Consider the following 19632-nt stretch of genomic DNA (forward strand, 5'->3'; position numbering starts at 1 on the left):
CTGGTTCTAGGAATAGAACTCTCGGCATTCTATCCAGTTTGCCCATAATGTGATTAGGATGGGGATAATTGTATTAACATAATACTCTTAGTCCTAGCAAGCGGGTTCTGCTTACACTTGGGCCATACTAATGTTATGCCATCCCCTTTTGGGGTAGGGTAGGGATGCGGACATTTGGGAGTCCTTTCTCACTTGTGCCTTTGGCAGAAAATTTAACTTCGCGAAGGCCAATGATATCTTTTCAAGAATTTTTTTTTTTTTTGTGTAAAAACTCAAAATTTATGAACTGTGAAATAAATGATTTGAGTACCCCTGGGCCCCATGATGGAAAAACTACGGCACAGTTGATGACCATTGGCACGTCACTCCCGAATTTCCTAGGTACTGCCACAAGTAGTGAAAGTACTATAAAAGATACAAAGGAACACCCTGTTCCAAGTAAAGCAGCAGAGCCAGAAAACCAAATAGAGTGCATAAATACAAAAGAAACAAACAAAAATAAATTGGTAAACTCCAATATCGTAACAATGGAACCATATATGATGAACAATAATTCTGAATTAGAGACAAATAATCCTCTCAGCAATACAGAAAAATATAAAAATCATAATAGACAAGCAACATACATAAAAACAAGGACCAAAAAGAAACAAAAATTACCGACTTAATCCCACATTGGTACATTTTGATGACCTCTTTGGACCAGATAATTGGTCAAGATTTCTAGTCCTCAAAGCTGACAACAAAATCTCAGCAGCGATGCTAGAAAACAAATTACTTAACATATATCCAACACAAGACATGGAATGCAGACACATCAAGGACAATGAATGGCTTATCCAAGTAACCAATAAAAAGCAGTCCACTGCCTTTTTAAGTATAACAGAAATAAATAATATAAAGGTAATAATTACAAGCCATGAAACATTGAATTATGTACAGGGTACAGTCATCCTACCCAATAGCGAGCAGGAGCTTCCTTCAAAACAACTATTGCTAGACTCCCTAAAATTGAGATATCAACAATATCCACGATTTAGAAATATACTCTATTTCAAGTAGGAAAGATAAAAGTAAAAATATCAACATTGCCAAAATACAATTTACAGGCCAAGACTTGCCATTTAAAATAAAAATTCTTGGACAAAATAGAGAAGTTCGTCCTTTTGTTCCTAAACCATTACAATGTACACAGTGCTCAAGGTATGGACACACATACAAAAGATGCCGTAATAAAGCTATATGTGCAGTCTGTGCATCAGATGACCATACCACTAATTGGAACTGTAAACAATTAAAATTTATTAATTGTGGACTAGCCCATCACGCAAAATCTAAGGAGTGTTCATTTTACCAATATAACACAGAACTTCAGTTGTTAATAAATAGGACAGGAATGTCAGTCATGGAAGCCAGACTTGAGCTAAAAGTAAGAGGCGTTAACAATCCATCCAAAACCCCCACCTTTTCAAATGTGACTAAAAATCAAGACATCAAACAGCACAATGACAAACAAGATAGTATAAACATGGAAACTGGATTTCATACCAATAATACTGAAACCCAAAATAAAAGTGATATTACAACAACCAATACCACCACCAACATAGATGATTCAGTTATCCATGGAAAAGAACTTCCAATAGAAGAAGAATTAAATAATGATGATAATCGAACTGGCAAAAAGAAAAGAATTCTAGAAAGAACCCCACCTAAGGGAAAAAAAGTAAATATTGAAAATTACAATCAATCCAGAGAGACTCCAACTACACCAGGAGAACATTTTAAAAAAGATATTAAACTAACCTCATCACAAGTGGAAATACACAATTACCCTCAATCTCAATCAAACAGCCAACATCTGGACAGTAAAGATCACTCTTTACAATTTCCATCAAATAATACTAATGAAAATCATACCATTAAACCAAACCAAAATATAACTATCACCCCCCAACCATCCACAAGACCGAAATATCCCATTAACAACAACAAAACAAATAACCCCTCAAACCAACAGTCCTTATCACTACAGAAAAGGAACAATAGAATTACAAAACCAGACATTTCTAAAGCTAGACCAAAAACTTCTGAACCAATAATTAACATTACCAAACATGCTTCATCTTGTGGTTGTAATGAATGCTTTGTAAGTACATATAACCAACTAACTACCAAGACAGAGGACACAGTACGAAATTGTATTGACAATTTTACCAAATTAAGGAGGTGCCCTTTAACACACCAACATGAGAACGAATTATGTTCTGAATCCTTAAAATACAAAAAGGAAATTATAAAATCAAAAATAGACTTATTAATATTCAACTATGAAAAACAAACAACTGCAGAATCTAATAACCAACATACAAATACAACGATTAAAAAACCACAAATAAATTCAAATAAAGCATATAAACTACGAGATAAAGTAAAATCAGCAATCAATTTACAGAATTTAACACCAATTCCTCCCAATAATGGAATATAAAATCATTCAATGGAATATAAATGGTCTCTTAACCCGACTACGTCTGGGTGAATTACAAAGAATCATACGAGACCACAACCCAATGTGCATATGTCTACAACATATAGGAAGTAACCCTACAAATATCCAACACTATAAAATTGCCTGTTATTCACCAACTGACGGTGGAAAATTAGGCACAGCCATATACGTTCATAATAGCATTACATATGAACCTGTTGACATACCATCTATGCCATATCAAATAACATCAATTAAACTGTATATGCCTGATAAAAGTAAAATTACTATTTGTAATTTATATAACCAACCAAATTTCAGTGATTTTTCTGAACTTATTAGCAAAAGTATACAGGAACCACTACTTATAGTAGGAGATTTTAATGCACATAATCCATTATGGGATATTAATAACCCCACTGACACATCCGGAATCAACATAGAGAATACTATAATGAAACACAATCTGTATTGTCTCAATGAAAGCGAAGTTCCAACATTTTCAAATACACACCTAACCTTTTCTTCAATTGACATTTCATTATGTTCAAATGATGTAGCGGAGAAATTTGAATGGAACGTCCTAGACGATTCATACACAAGTGACCATTTCCCAATCATTCTGAACTACTTAAGTAATGTCAAAATATTGCCACCTACAAGATATAATATCCAAAAAGCTAACTGGGATAAATATTTCCTATACACACGAAACATACACCATTCCCACATAATGAAGATCACAATACTACATGTGAATCCTTCTCAAACTTCATAATAAATGCTGCAGATAAAGTATTCCAAAAACCAAAACACATTCCACAAAATCCCCTGTCCCATGGTGGAATCCAACATTAACAACATTAAGTAAAATAAAACATATATTGAGTCGCAATCTAAACAGACTCAAAACTCGCCTTAAATCACTCAACAAAATGCCCTATAGTATAAACATATTAAACAAAATAGTTATAACAAACATAACAATTAACCACATTAAACCACTATATAACAAATATACAGCCAAATTTAGAAAAACGGTAATAGCTGAAAAAATCGCATCATGGAAGGAATATGTCTCAAACATATCTTCAAACACATCTACAAGGGTATGTCCTGGCAAAAGATAAGGAAAATCAATGGAAAACATATAATGACCTCCAAGAAGTGCAATACATTTAAATGGAAAAATATACCATGATACTATGAAATATCAAACATAATTGGGAAACATTTTGAAAACATCAGTGCTTACTCCAGCCTAGATACACATTTTCAAAGTATCAGAAAACAAAAAGAAAATATAATACTCAATTTTGAAACTCTTGAAGACCTGGAATATAACTATATTTTTAACATGGATGAACTAGATAATGCCATCAACTCTTGTCATCCCTCTGCACCAGGATATGATAAAATATCATTTGAAATGATAGAAAAATTAGCTCCTATAGCTAAATCATATTTATTAAATTTACAATAGTATCTGGCTAAAACGTGTCTTTCCTGATAAATGGAAACATGCCATAATTATTCCAATAAACAAACCAGGAAAGGATGCAAGTAATCCATCCAATTATAGACCGATATCTCTAACAAGTTGCCTATGCAAAATCTTAGAAAAAATGGTTAATGCACGATTAACGTATGTAATAACCAAAGAATCCATTTTAACACCAACACAATCTGGTTCAATAGCTGGCAGATCAACCCTAGATCCCTTAACACATTTAGAAGATCATATCAAAAAAGGCTTTGAACAAAAGAAATTAACAGTAGCTATATTTTTGTATATAGAAAAAGCATACGATACAACATGGAAACATAACATCATGCAAAAACTCCACTCCAAGGGACTAAGAGGCCACTTACCAATATTTATTAAGAACTTCTTAACAAACAGAACTTTTCAAGTAAGAGTAGAAAATTCCTACTCAGTAACCTATAAACTGGAAGAAGGAATCCCTCAAGGTAGTGTCTTGAGCTGTACATTGTTTGCTTTAGCAATCAATGACATTACTATAAATTTACCAAGTGGTGTAAAAAACAGTTTATATGTTGATGACTTTGTCATTTACTATACGAGTAGTAATCTGAGACATGCTCAGAGAGTTCTCAGTACTGCCATTTCAAATATATGTAGTTGGGCAAATTCAGTTGGATTTAAATTTTCAACTGATAAAACAAAAGCAATCGTCTTCTACAAAGACAAAAGGTGGATGAAGAACCAAACAATCAAACCATCTTTATAGCACTGAAATACAATTTTGTACAAAAACATCAAAGTATCTAGGAGTAATATTTGATCAACATTTAAATTGGAAAGAGCACATCAAATACATTAAAGCCAAGGGCATCAAAGCCCTTGCCATATTAAAAAAGTTATCACACACTAATTGGGGAGCAAAGCGAGACATTTTATTAATGATATATAAGGCAACAGTCTTATCCATAATAGATTACTGCTGTCCAATATATTCATCCGCCTCAGAATCTGCATTAAAATCTCTCGATGCAGTGCACCATGAAGGCGTGCGATTGTGCACAGGAGCTTTCCGATCGTCCCCAACAAACTCACTTTTGGTGGAGGCAGGTGTTTTGCCCTTAAAACATCACCGTAATTTAATAACAATACAAAGAGGTCTTTCAATGCAAGCAGGATCGTCTCCTGCAACTTACTGCTTCCAAAACTGTAATCAAGTAACAGCAGTTAATAGTACTAGCTCTTTCCCAAAAAGAGCTAGATACATAATGAACATACATAATATGAATCCAATTTTTCACCCACCAATGGAATTGCCACCACCATGGATTTTAAATAGAGTAAAGATATGTACCTCCCTGTCTTACCTACTCAAAAAACAAATGACAAGTACGGAAATGTACCGCCAACATGCTTTGGAGCACATTAGAAGAAAAGGCGACAAATTTATGATATATACAGACGGCTCCAAAAATAATGTTGGAGTAGGAGCATCTGCATATTCGAAAAATATGTTAAGTAAAAAAAGCCTACCTTCAATATCATCAGTATTTACTGCTGAAGTCACAGCCATACAGATGGCTCTAGATATGATATCTGAGGCAAAAGCAAGTGTCTCTGTTATTTTCAGTGACTCACGTAGCGCTATAGATGCAATAAGACAGTATAAACCAGGAAACCAAATAGTACAGGAAATTCAAATAAAAATTCATCAACTCCTCCAATCAGGAATATCAATGGAAATATGTTGGATCCCAGCACACGTGGGAATAAAAGGAAATGAATATGCAGACTCTGCTGCCAAATTAGCCTGCACTATCCCTCCAACAATTTCATATGCCCCAGTGTCAGACTGGGTAAAATCAGTTAAAACATTAATTTACCAGGATTGGAAAGAAGAATGGGCCTCTGTGCCAACAACAAATAAACTTAAAAATATAAAAACTGAAGTCTATGCATGGAGGACATCCTCACAGGAGGAAAGAGCAAAAGAGGTGATCCTAGCAAGGCTACGTATAGGACACACAAGATTCTCACATGGTCACTTGATGTCAACACCACATGCTGACCCAGTGAAATGTAACAGATGTCAAACACCCATGACAGTACAGCATTTGCTTGTTGAGTGCCCAAATTGGACCCAGCAAAGATCTATTTATCTGCAGGAGTTCGCGGAAATGAAAAATATTCTTGCGGAAAGCAGGGATTTTTCAATTAATAAAATCATAAATTTTTTAAATAAGACTGGTTTCTCAAAAAAAGTCTAATTTTTTTTTTTTTTTTTTTTTTTTTTTTTTCCTTCTTCTCAGGATTGATCCCTGAGAACCAGCCCGAGAAGAGTCTACTTGAGACTCAGAGGTCTGGAAAAACTAACACCTATTAATAATAATAATATATACATCTATATCTATCTAATAGGATATATCTATATCGTATATAGATTATCTATATCTATATAGATATATCTATATCTATATAGATATATCTATATCTATATATAATATATCTATTTATATATAGATATCTGTATCTATATATAGGTATATCTATATCTATATAGATCTATATATAGCATTAGGTAAAAACAGTAACACTACATTTCCAAATGATAAAGAAGGAATATGTTCCTTTTGAAAAATCTGCGAACTTGTGCACGATTATTTTGTGGGGGTTTTATATCCCTGTCCTCTATAGATTTAGCTACTGCGATAAACTAGTAACACTGGAACAGATGCTTATCTTCCCTCCATGGATTTAATTGCCAGGCCTTATCTTGCACAAGTGTTGCAACTTGTAATTTTGCAACTAGCAAGATGCTGCTGTTGGGAAAATAAAATTCACTGAAAATATAAAGTATTTTATATAAATATCAAAACAGTGACATAATCTAGACATCTATCATTATTATCATACAGATAATGACAGAAATTGTCTGTATGTACAGTATATATAAATATAAACAGAACAAGTCCAGGACCATCTTGCAGTTCGTCCCTGTTTTCCCAGGATTTGCAAAAATATTCCGGGATTATGAAACCTTGAAAATTGTCCGGGATCCCGGAAAACAAACCCTAATTATAACATAATATTTTGATGTTTTTAAAATTAAATAGGAAGGAACTTGAAACAAATCCCCATTGAAGAGGGCAGGTAAATGAAGAAGACCAAAGTAACACTTGGCAACAGCAACAGAACAAACTGTCAATGGCTAGGAGGGGGAAAGTCTCCTGTGCCTGTGGCTGGTGACCCTTACAGCAGTATGGAGTAGCTGGAGTTTGAAAAAGTAAAGTGCTAGTGGAGAGATTTATGAGCAAGCCAGTAACATTCTGTCAATACTGTACAATTGGCTTTCTGCAGGGAATGGTGCCTGATATCATGTAAACACTGGGAAAATTTGAAACTATTTTTTCCTACACAAATACAAACCCTCGGTCCTTACACTTGGGATTGGCTTTTAGCACAAGCTGGAGCAGGCCATTTAACTTAAACCGTGGTGCATATTCCAGATAGTGTGCATTTTTTTTTTTTTACATTTTGGCCATGTATATTCTCTTTACATTTTGGGCATTTATGAGACAGACTTGTCACTTCTGCTGCTTGCTGTTCAACTTATTTCTTTATTATTCTTTTCTTTTTTTAAGATAATTTTTGTTTTGAGATATGTATTGTCTATACAGTAGACCCCCGAATTCGCGGGGAATGTGTACCAGACCCTCCGTGAAGTTTAAATCTGCGAATAGTAATTAGAACCCCCCTATAAAAATACTTATAACTGCTCATCTTGAAAATTCAAATACCAAATGTATACTTTAACCCTCTTACGCCGGAGCGGTAAATAAAAATTTGTCTCCCGTGTGCCAGAGGGGTTTCGGAGTGAGCGCGGAAGCGGAAAAAATATTTTTTTCAAAAAATCACAGCGCGCTTAGTTTTCAAGATTAAGAGTTCATTTTTGGCTCCTTTTTTTGTCATTGCCTGAAGTTTAGTATGCAACCATCAGAAATGAAAAAAATTATCATTATCATATATAAATAATGCGATATATGATAGCGCAAAAACGAAATTTCATATATAATTGTATTCAAATCGCGCTGTGCGCAAAACGGTTAAAGGTAACAAGTTACTTTTTTTTTCGTTGTAATGTACACTAAATTGCAATCATTTTGGTATATAACACATTGTAAAACAATAAAAGCAACACAGAGAAAATATTATCACAAAATAATGCATGAATTCGTAACGCGCGGACGTAAACAAATATTTTTTTCAAAAATTCACCATAAATCTAAATATTGTCCTAGAGACTTCCAATGTCTTTCAAAATGAAGACAAATGATTGAATATTACTATACTGTAAGAGTATTAGCTTACAATTGCAGTTTTCGACCATATCTGACGAGTTAAAGTTGACCGAATGTCGAATTTTTTTATATATATATGCAATTATTTCGGAAATAAGAAAAGCTACAACCTTCAAATATTTTTTGTTTTATTCTACATGAAATTACACACATTTTCATATATAAAACTCTATGAAATGCCTTATATGAAATGGAGCAAATATTCCGAGAATGGGACATACGTATTTCGGAGATTTGTGGCGGAGAATCCGCGCGCGGAGGGAAGGAAAGATTTTTTTTAAATTCACCATAAATCTAAATATTTTACTAGAGACTTCGAATTTGTTTCAAGATGAAGATAAATGACTGAATATTACAAGACTGTAAGAGTTTTAGCTTACAATTGTGTTTTTCGACCATTTCGGTAGAGTCAAAGTTGACCGAATGTGGTTTTTTTTCTATTTATCGTGATTTATATGCAAATATTTCAAAAATGAGAAAAGCTACAACCTTCAATTATCTTTTGTTGTATTTTACATGAAATTGCGCACATTTTCATATATAAAACTTTATGTAACGGCTAATTTAAAATGGTGCAAACATTACCACAATCGCACGTATGATTTTTTCGGAAGAGTTACCGCGCGGACGTAAAGAAAATGTTATTTTTTTCATAAATTCACCATAAATCGAAGTATTGTGCTAGAGACTTCCAATTTGTTTCAAAATGAAGGTAAATGCTTGAATATTACTAGAATATAAGCGTTTTAGCTTACATTTGCGTTTTTCTACCATTTCGGTAGAGTCAAAGTTGACCGAAGGTTGAAATTTTGGCAATTATCGTTATTTATATGAAAATATCTCAAAACTGATAAAATCTACAACCATGGGTTGTTTTTAGTTGTATTGTGCATGAAATTGCGCACATTTCCATATATAAAACTTTATATAACGGCTAATTTTAAAATGGTGCAAACATTACCACAATCACATGTATGATTTTTTTCGGAAAGAGGTTACCAGCGCGGACGTAAGGAAAAAGTTTTTTCATAAATTCACCATAAATCGATATATTGTGCTAGAGACTTCCAATTAGTTGCAAAATTAAGGTAAATGATTGAATATTACTAAAATATAAGCGTTTTAGCTTACAATTGCGTTTTTCGACCATTTCGGTAGAGTCAAAGTTGACCGAAGGTTGAAAGTTTGGCAATTATCGTTATTTATATGAAAATATCTCAAAACTGATAAAAGCTACAATCATGAGTATTTTATTGTTGTATTCTACATAAAAATGCGCACATTTTCATATATAATACTTCATGTAACGGCTAATTTACAATGGTACAAAAATTATGTCAAAATGACGAAATAATTTCCGAGATGTGTCACAGATACTTTTTAGTGCGGCAAGAAAGAAATTCGCGCTTGCGCGCCTGCGTAACGATTGTAAACAAAACAACACCTTGATCCGTGAACTCCCAGCATCCCCCAAGGTGCGTGATTCAAAAGTTTTAGGCTGGTAGGCCTATAAGTATTTTTCCGCGAATTAAAAAAAAACTTTGTAAGTCGACGTAAAATACGTCCAGTCGGCACACGGGAGACAAAAAATGACGTAAAATACGTCCAGTCGGCGTAAGAGGGTTAAATAACATCCTACATCCGATTTACCTTAAATTATCATCGTTACTCTTTGAGATTATATTATTATTTCAAAGTCATCTTCAACATTAGTACCCTTAAAGATATATACACATGTACTTTTAACACTTTTAGCCAAAACAGAGAGAGAGAGAGAGAGAGAGAGAGAGAGAGAGAGAGAGAGAGAGAGAGAGAGAGAGAGAGAGAGAGCGAGAGAGAGAGAGAGAGAGATATATGACATTCGTATCTTGTGGGGCAAGAGAGAGAGAAAAGATTTGTCCTCACATAAGGTGAAATTATTTATGATATATTACAGAAACAGAGACAGAGAGAATTACATAAATATCATTGGCCTGCAAATCGGCAGTTGACTCCCCAACTTGTCACGTTAACTTGACTCATCTGTCAGCCTTGGCTTAAAGCTTCTCTTCAGTTAAAAAATAATGAGGGATAGGATGGAAAGAATATTTTCATATGCATATTGCAATTACAGTTATATTATTATTATATTATTGTTAATATTTGAAAATATTAAACTTATGCATGTACCATAAAATTTACTTATCTCAGTGATATATATATATATATATATATATATATATATAAAATATATATATATATATATATATATATATATATATATATATATATATATATATATATATATATTTATATTTATATTATTAAGAGGGCTTAGTTTTTCCAGACCTCTGAGTCTCAAGTAGACTCTTCTCGAGCTGGTTAATATTTTATATATATATATATATATATATATATATATCTATATATATATATATATATATATATATATATATATATATATATATATATATATATATATATGAAACTTGATCACAAAGTATATAAAACGTGATGCTATGTATGAATAAAGGTGATGCCACAGAGGGAAATGGAAAGACAAGAAAGCCAAGATCTTGGCTTTCTTGTCTTTCCATTTTCCTCTGTGGCATCACCTTTATTCATATATATATTTTTCAGTATATTCTTTGACTGCCAACTTGGCAGCACTTTTAAAATTAGAGACCCACTAAGATAGCAACACTCACCCACCCTTGCTGTCAGATTTCTTGACATTTTTGACAGACTCGCCCTCCCCCCTCTTTCTTAGTCTCTGGCAAAAAGACTAGGGATATGTATTCCTTTAAAACTACATAATTTATTAAGTTCAAACTAAAATCTTACAAATTGACTATAGTATTTTCTTTATTGAACTGATATTATTGCTGTTTACTTTAATATCAATATGAATTAGGAAATTAGTAAATCTTTTATTTATCATACAAAAAACACATCCCAGTAAGAGAATTAATTTTATTCAATATCATTCAATATTAACATCTGAAAATTATTAAGTGTCTTTTGTATCAAAAATAATGTCAAAATGCACTAATTAGTGAATATTTATTGTTGAAAAAACCAACAAATGAGCGAGTCTTCCTGCGAATAATTTTTGGATAGGTTCCACAGAAAAATCCGCGAATAGGTGAGTGTGAATTTCCAGAACGTGAATACTGGGGGTTGACTGTACTGTAGATACCCTTATTCGTAGGAGATTGGTAGTACCACTAACCCCCTGTGAATAGCTAAAATATGCAAATACTTAAAATCCTCTAGAACACTTAGAACTGCATACTATTTTTAGTTAAAACAAAAAAATCCTCTAAAAATGCTTATACCCAAGTATTCAATGTTTTATCACAAAAAGTGCATTTTCGTCACAAAAATATGAAAATACGTACAGTAATTTGTTAATATTTCTTAGTGAAAAATACTGCAAATCGGCAAATTTTCCACGAATAATGGGTATACGTACCACTATACATAGTATGTATATGGTCCACAGAGAAATCTGTGAATAGGCGAGTCCGTGAATCGTGAGTCTGCAAATAGTGGGCGTTGACTACGTATATAGAAATAATGTAACAAAATTTTATTGTTAATTTTTTGTTTTTTTATCTTTCCTGCTGTGTAGTTATTTCTACACAGCTATGCTACTTTGTTGTTTTCAACTCATTTTAACCTATGAGCCTTTATCTTAAATTCCCTCTCTAACTTGGTTTTGCCTTTTTGATATAACAAACCCAGCTTAGTCTTAGCCTTGGTGTTACATCTTTTATCTATTAAGCTCCCAGGGAGAGGCCTGTCTCTTGCCACTAACCATTCTATTTTTAGACATCTTTTCAGCCTCATTATATTGAACATCTTTTTTCTACACCTTTTTTTATTTATTCTGGACAAGCAGTTTTTCTTTTGACTACACAATTACTTGGAATGTTGTAATGTTTGTCTTTCAGATGATGTAGAGATTGAGAGACATAAAGACAGAGAAGAGTTCCCTTGCTGCAATGGTGGTTTTGTAACTGTCGTACGAGACTTCTGCTTGCCTTCCAGCATGGACCTTTGGACAGTTTCCAATTTCAACAAGTCATCTCCAAGCCTAGCAACATAGTTGTTCTGTCTATGGTTCTTGCTCCGTCTTGGGGAGGGGAAGAGTTGGGCATTTCTATGCTCCCGTGCATTGATGAGGCCTGGAAGTCGGACTCGATGATAACAAAATACACTGAAAAGAAATCACAGGCAAACAAAGCAACCGACTTGGAAGGAGAGCGAAAGCTATGCTCTCCAAAGATGGTCAAAGAAAGACTTGCATCACGAGGTTCTTGCCGGGCCGGTGACCCGTTTCCACCTCGTATATGCATGAGTTGCCAAATGCCAGATTCCTTGCTTTACAATCTTTGATTGTTTTTAACTGGCTTCCAGCTGGTGCAAGAAGATTATCCTAATGTTAAGACCGAGGCTTTGTTCTTGCATATGAACAAACTGCAATTTGATCTTTGCCAAAAGGCTGAGAAGTGATGACTGTTGTTCATTATTCGTCATTGCTGTGAAACTATTTGCTATGTATTCTGGAATTTTTTTGCAGCTAAAAAAAAAAAATGCATTATGAGTGAGCATGAAAATATTTTTGTAAAAAAAATAAATTTTCTGACATTTGGATTCAGTTTTGAGCACATTTTTAATGTCATATGAATAAAATACACACATATTCATATATGTTGATTCATAATCTGACTCTTATTTTGTTATTGTTAGTTCTTTTGATATTTTCAAACTCATATTGCAACTGACTGAAAATGCAAATCATAAGGATGTGACCAAGTTATGTCAATTATAGCTTGTTATTTTCTTAGTACTATTAGTACATTATTATGTACCTGATAAGGGTTTTGGAATCAATGGCTGCCTTAAAAATCAGGTGCAAATGGTAATGTAATTACAACTGAATACCCTCTTAAGTTAATCTGATAATATAAGAAAACTGACTTGTGTTCTACATCGAGGCTTTGTGACACTGAACTGAGAACAAGCACACTTTACTCACAGCACATATTTCTCACTTAATGACCTTATTAGTGCTCTCACCAGCACTAATACAGTACTATCTTACTGCTACATGTCGTATTCATGTCCCAGAGTCGGCCAGAAAGCACACACAGGTCACCAGTGCACATGTACCACTCATTAGAAGAAATACAGTGGGCCCCAATATTCGCATTCTTGGCATTCACAGACTCAAGTATTCGCGGATTTCTCTATGAACCATATCTACCCATTATTTGCGGAAAATTCGCCTATTTGCAATATTTTTCTATGAGAAATATCCACAAACTCCTGCTTTTTTTCTTTATCAATTTCATCATAAAATGCACTTTTTGGGAAAAAACTATTTAATATACCAGGTATAAACATTTAGTGGGATTTTCTGGAGTTTTAACTAACAAAATAACCAGTTTTAAGCATTTTTATAGGGATTTCAACTATTCGTGGATTCTGGTTACTCACGGGGGGTCTGGTACTCCCTGCAAATACGGGAGAACACTTGACTACTTTGCTACATCACAACAGTGAAGGTATGCTGGGAAAGTGTGGGCTTCATGTACTAAATCCACCAATATTGTTCTTGTTCACTCGGTACACAGCCAAAAATTTGCTTGTAGTAATTAGGTATCTAAATACAAAATTAATTGTTCCTTTTACCCATTTTCTGGATAGCTTTTGTTTTTCCTTTGGAAAAATAAAATAAGGATTACACTTTAAAACAACAATTATCTCAATACCTCTTGTTACAGGATGGTTTTAGTTTTCACTCTCTTCCAGAACTATTCCTTTCACTCGTCTAAACACGAGTGCCTCGTGTAACTTCATAAGAGGAGCAGCTACTAGACAATAACGGCCAAGATGGAACCTCTCTGGTTTTACTTAACACAGTACCTTCTCTGTGGTGATCTGAGAAGAGAGACTGGTTTTTCAAAACTAAAGATTTATTTACATTGCAATAAATAGTTTATTGCACCTTACTTTCAACCCCCATCCTATTCAGAATGTGACAAAACCAACCCATTTCATAGGATTTCAATTCATAAGGCTGCAAAGTATACCAATTCTTTATTTGAACATCCACAGAAGGAATTTTTTAAACAAATTTTCAGATGACAAACATTATAATGAGAAATCTATGAATCAGCAAAATTTGAAAGTATCTTAGGACTACAATGTTTAATTATACTCCGACAAAAAGAAAAAAACTGAGGTTAATCATTTCTTTACAGTTTTAGCAAATTATCAACTGCAATGATATTTTGCTAATATTTAATTACAAAAAAATAATGTGGACAAGAATGCCTTATAGTTCAGATAAGAAGTGAACAAACATCACGGACCAGATATACACACGTGTAATACAACAAATATTGTAAATAGCTTTACACAATGTGGATTAAATAGCAGGAGAATAGAGATGTGATAGATCTAGATTATTAAAAAAAGACAACATTTACAACGTAAATGAGCTGCATCAACAAATCAAAATTTTAACTTATATAACAACAAAACATGTTGCAAACTATGCTTTATAGGTGCATCTCTTGTAACTAAATGCACTCTGTAACACTACAAGACAGATTTTGTCTTACTGATAACCTACCAGTAATGGGATAACCCTAACTAGACCTCCCAAAAAAAGTACAGGAACTGAGCTAAAAATTCAGACTGCACAGCACCTACATATTCATGCTTTCACAAACAAACTTCAGCGTTTGAGGGGAAAAAATGGTACAAAAGCATTAACACTAAAGTACTGTACAGGATCACTGTAGCTTGCTGATAGTGAATCTCTGGATTCAACCTAATAACTACATAATAACTTTCACTCAAAATAAAAGATATTAATAAGAAAGCTTTATTAAAAACAGCATCTTTCAATTGTATTATAAGAAAAAGTTCAAGACCTAAAGCAAATGTATCTAACTTTCTTCCTTTGACTTTCTTCCTTAAATACTGCAGCTTCACGTACTACTGAAAACCTGTCAAGGTCATCACAAATATAATTACAAAGATGTAATATCATTAATTAGGGCACTTGGGATAAATATTCAAAATCTTGGTAACCAACCACAAGATCTGCACCCGTCTGCATTGGGCAACTGCCAAAAGTAAACTTCCATTTTGACAAGTTTCCCTGATTAGATAGATCAGTTGTGTTAAATTTCAAGGATTTCAAGTATTCCAATGTTCAAGAAAATTAATACCATGGATAAATTTTATTCTACTTACCAGTAATCATGAAAGACCACTTCCTCAAATTTCTACAACACAACAAGCACATCATTATTATAAAAGTGAAACCTTCAGCTCAGCAATCGAGAAAGTTAGCAGCCATAAGCAATTCAAGAGCAATTTCCGGAGCAATAGGAAACTCGGGAATTTCAGTTGAGCTATTTGTGTAACGGACCTTATACGTGAAGTACATGCAGACCTTCTGGAGAACATGTGATCTGAAAAGAGAAGACAAGTTTCACAATTACCATAAGTCAGAGAGAGAGACTAGTTGTTTCTTTTATAAATAATGTTAGTTGAAAATGGCAGTTATAAAAAAAAAAAAAAAAAAAATATTTGCCACCCTTCAGGGTTGCCTTATTGCATTTTCTCCAATACTGTCAAAAGCAATTTCCTCCATTATACATTTCTTCTCCAAATCTTCCTCACTTTAGCATACTATCTAATCCTTTGCCTCCCTCTTGACCATCTACCCTAACAGGTTCTATCAAAGTCTAACCTCTTTTCTCCTCCCTCATCCCATTTATTTGCCACCCTTCAAGTTGCCTTATTGCATTTTCTCCAATACTGTCAAAAGCAATTTCTTCCGTTAAACATTTCTTCTCCAAATCTTCCTCACTTTAGCATATGTACTCTAATCCTTTGCCTCCCTCTTGACCATCTACCCTAACAGGTTCTATCAAAGTCTCTAACCTCTTTTCTCCTCACTCATCCCATTTTTGACTTAAGGGGGCCGGCCACTACCCCTATTTATGGGGGTATAATAGGGCAAAAAATGCATCATGAATAAATTCATTCAGCTTTGTATGACAATGGAGAATGCGTATATGAAATATTTTGTCAAAATTCCTCTTACTTTCGTAGTTACAGGGTAATTAGTAAACGTACCTCAATAAGCCAAAAACATTGATCCGTACAAAAAAAATGCAATATTTCTTTCCGTACAAAAAAAAAACAAAATGCAATATTTCTTCTGTTATTGTAAATTTTGACAATTATTGTCAAAGAAATTGTGTACAATGGCATCGGTAGAGATTCCATGAGTCGCAGGAGGGAAGGTTCTCAGCTTATCACCCTTCAGTGTGAGCAGAAACATGATAGAGGGTACACGTTAGAGTTTCACCTCTGGCATTCACTTACTTTTATGTTTGTTTATCGTTGTTTCTGCAAGAATGTCACCATGCCAAAGAGGAAAAAATAAGCAAAACATCTCGCTAACAAACAGAAGAAAATTCGCTCTAATATGAGTTCAGAATGTCACAATATCCAAGATATTAGCGTAGTTAGTGAAGAGAGAGGGAAGGGTGCCTGACACACACGTTGCGCAGTGCCTCGAACTACGGTCTTTGAGCAAAGGGATGTTCATTTATGATAAATAGCATAGTTTTGGTTTATTAATACCCAAAAAGGAATATGAAATTCATAACAATCATGATTTATTACCTTTGTCTTTGTAAAAACAAAGTACATGATCGAGTGTCTGTAAAAAAAAAAAAAAAAAAAAAAAAAAAAAAAAAAAAGTTCGAGTTTCACCTTGACATTCTCTTGATTTTACGCCTTTCATCTTTGTTTCGGCAAGAATTTCATCATGCCAAAGAGGAAAAAGACCAAGAAAACATCTCGCTAACATACAGAAGAAGAAAATTCGCTCTAATAAGCGGAGTTAGTGAGGGAGAGATAGAGAGTTGTGTAGGAATGAGTGCCAAGTCTTGCCTGATGCAGTGCCCCAGGCTACGATCCAAGAGCAACGGTATCTTCATTTATGATTAAATTATGATAAATAACATAATTTTGCTTTATTAATACCCCCAAAAGAAATATAAAATTCATAATAATCATTATTTATTAACACTGTCTTTGTGAAAATACAAAGAAAAACTTTGAACGCCAGTATCTCAAAACTATACTTATTGACCTTCAAATTCTATCTTCACCCTTAGTTTCAAAGCTATAGCACTGAAATTTGGTATATAACTTAGAAAGACATTACAGGCGGCCCTCAGTTAGCGGCAGGGGTTCCGTTTCTGGCCGCCGACGCCAAGCGATTTTAAAGCCTACGGCCACCGCACACCTTCTTTCGAAACTCTAGACCAGTCAAAGGCGCCGTAATCCCACAACGGCGCAATAAGTAAAATTATATTTATGCAGTATAGTACTATAGAATTTACTGTACAGTACTTTTGGGTGTCTAGAGTATGTAAAGATATATAATAAAGTTTATGCAGTGTACAGGTAGCTGTAGTGTTCAGGTTACGATCATTAGTCTTACGATAGTCCAATTTTATGAGAGATCAAATTACAATGGCCTAACTTTATCCATCTTCTAGTTACATAAGTTCAATAACAGCAAAAGAGAATGATGAAAGTATAGTTTTAACGTTATACTCGTTTTCGAAGTACAACTGAACTGGATAACATCCGTTTGGCTTGTATTTCAATCATTGTACTACAGTACATCATTACCATAGTTGTTATAAATGGTGTTATGTATAGAATAGAACTGAGATATCTTAATGTAATAACTTTATTCGCTATAGATCAGAGATCAATATAGATTAAAGATCAATCAGGAAATATACAGTCAAATTTAAACCTAGTTATAACTGAAGCTGAGAAAACGGTTCAAGCTGCTAATGACTATTATCGTACATCGGCAACAAGGATAAAACTGCAGTAAACGTATGCCATCAAACACAACCGTAGATAAAATTGGGATAAAATTATTTTAATCAAAACTACTGTGCTTGAAAGAACACATTTTACTGTTGGTTTCACGCCGATATAAGATAAATAACGTAAAGTTCGTATTACGATGATATAAAGGATTATTGCGAATGGAATCAAGTAATTTTTTATGCAATAAACATGCGGCCAACGTAATATGTTAACGAAAAAAAAAGTAGTTCACATTCACAACGAGACATATTCAATAAATATTTCCACATAAAACCACGCTGTATAAGGAAAAATAACTTTGTCTCATATAAGTCAAGTATCTAGATATTCGTTTATGCTAACTAGAAGCAAGAGCATTCGCTCAGAATTGCATTATGGTGAAACAAACTCGTATTCATCAGCTGATTTCAAACCACAACATTGGCCGCTCCGCGGAATACGGACTTAAATTTGCCATAGTATTTTAAAATACAATAATATGAGAATACATACAATATTCTTGGATACAGTGAAATAATGTATAACTTTTTAAAGGATTTATGGAAGAGATGCATAATTAATAAAATAACACAATGCATTTTTCGGAACTGGCGGACAAGAACGAACATGAAAAAACATCCCCTGACAACGTGGAGCGTAGTTACAAAGGCTGCCTTAATTTGTATCTTATTTCTGTACAAAAATGAAAATACCTTTACGTAATATATGTTCATACACATTTTAAACATAAAAGCATAAACATTTAAAAAATCGACACATCGATTGCTAAATTTGCACTCTTTTTAACTATATTTTCGGAAGAGCGGCAGACGGCGGCATACAAGAACGAACTTGAAAAAACATCGTAGTCGATAACTTGAAGGGCAGTTTCAAAAGCTACCTTTTTATCATATTTCTGCACAGAAATAAAAATACCCTATTCGTAATACATTTTCATACACATTTTAAACATAAAAGCATAAACATTTATAAAATCGTCACATCGATCACTAATTTGCACTTTTTTTAAATCAATATTTTCGGAAGAGCAGCAGGCGGCGCCTCACAAGAAAGAACATGAAAAAACATCATATTTGATAACGTGAAGGGCAGTTTCAAAAGCTGCCTTTGCATCATATTTCTGTACAGAAATAAAAATGCCTTTCACGTAATACATTTTCATACACATTTTAAACAAAACCATGAACATTTATAAATCGACACATCCATAGCTAAATTTGCACTTATGTAACTATATTTTCAGCACAGAACAGTGTCAGAGGCATATATTTTACCCTAATACCTACGTAATAACTCTCCATAAAATTTGTTAATATAATTTGCATAACCTTTATGGTCTGAACAGCATTTCTACAAATGTATGAACT

General features: G+C 33.6%; 1 protein-coding gene across 2 annotated transcripts in view; it reads right to left on the bottom strand.

Moving 5' to 3' along the window:
- Positions 1 to 14404: 14404 nt before the first annotated feature.
- The window catches only part of LOC135218383 (elongin-C), a 69842-nt gene continuing 64614 nt past the window's right edge, over positions 14405 to 19632 (bottom strand). The window contains exons 3-4 of one of the 2 annotated variants that reach the window (XR_010315308.1): positions 15587 to 15807; positions 14405 to 15336 (exon numbers count right to left, since the gene is read on the bottom strand). Coding sequence is in view for 1 of the 2 variants with exons in the window: in XM_064254672.1 (XP_064110742.1) it covers positions 15666 to 15807 (142 nt within the window). In the remaining variant the exon portion in view is untranslated. Of the gene's footprint in view, positions 15808 to 19632 lie in introns of both variants that reach the window. The other variant, XM_064254672.1, reaches the window with a different exon arrangement.

The sequence above is a fragment of the Macrobrachium nipponense genome, chromosome 9 (genome assembly GCF_015104395.2).
Source record: "Macrobrachium nipponense isolate FS-2020 chromosome 9, ASM1510439v2, whole genome shotgun sequence".
Lineage (NCBI taxonomy): Eukaryota > Metazoa > Arthropoda > Malacostraca > Decapoda > Palaemonidae > Macrobrachium > Macrobrachium nipponense.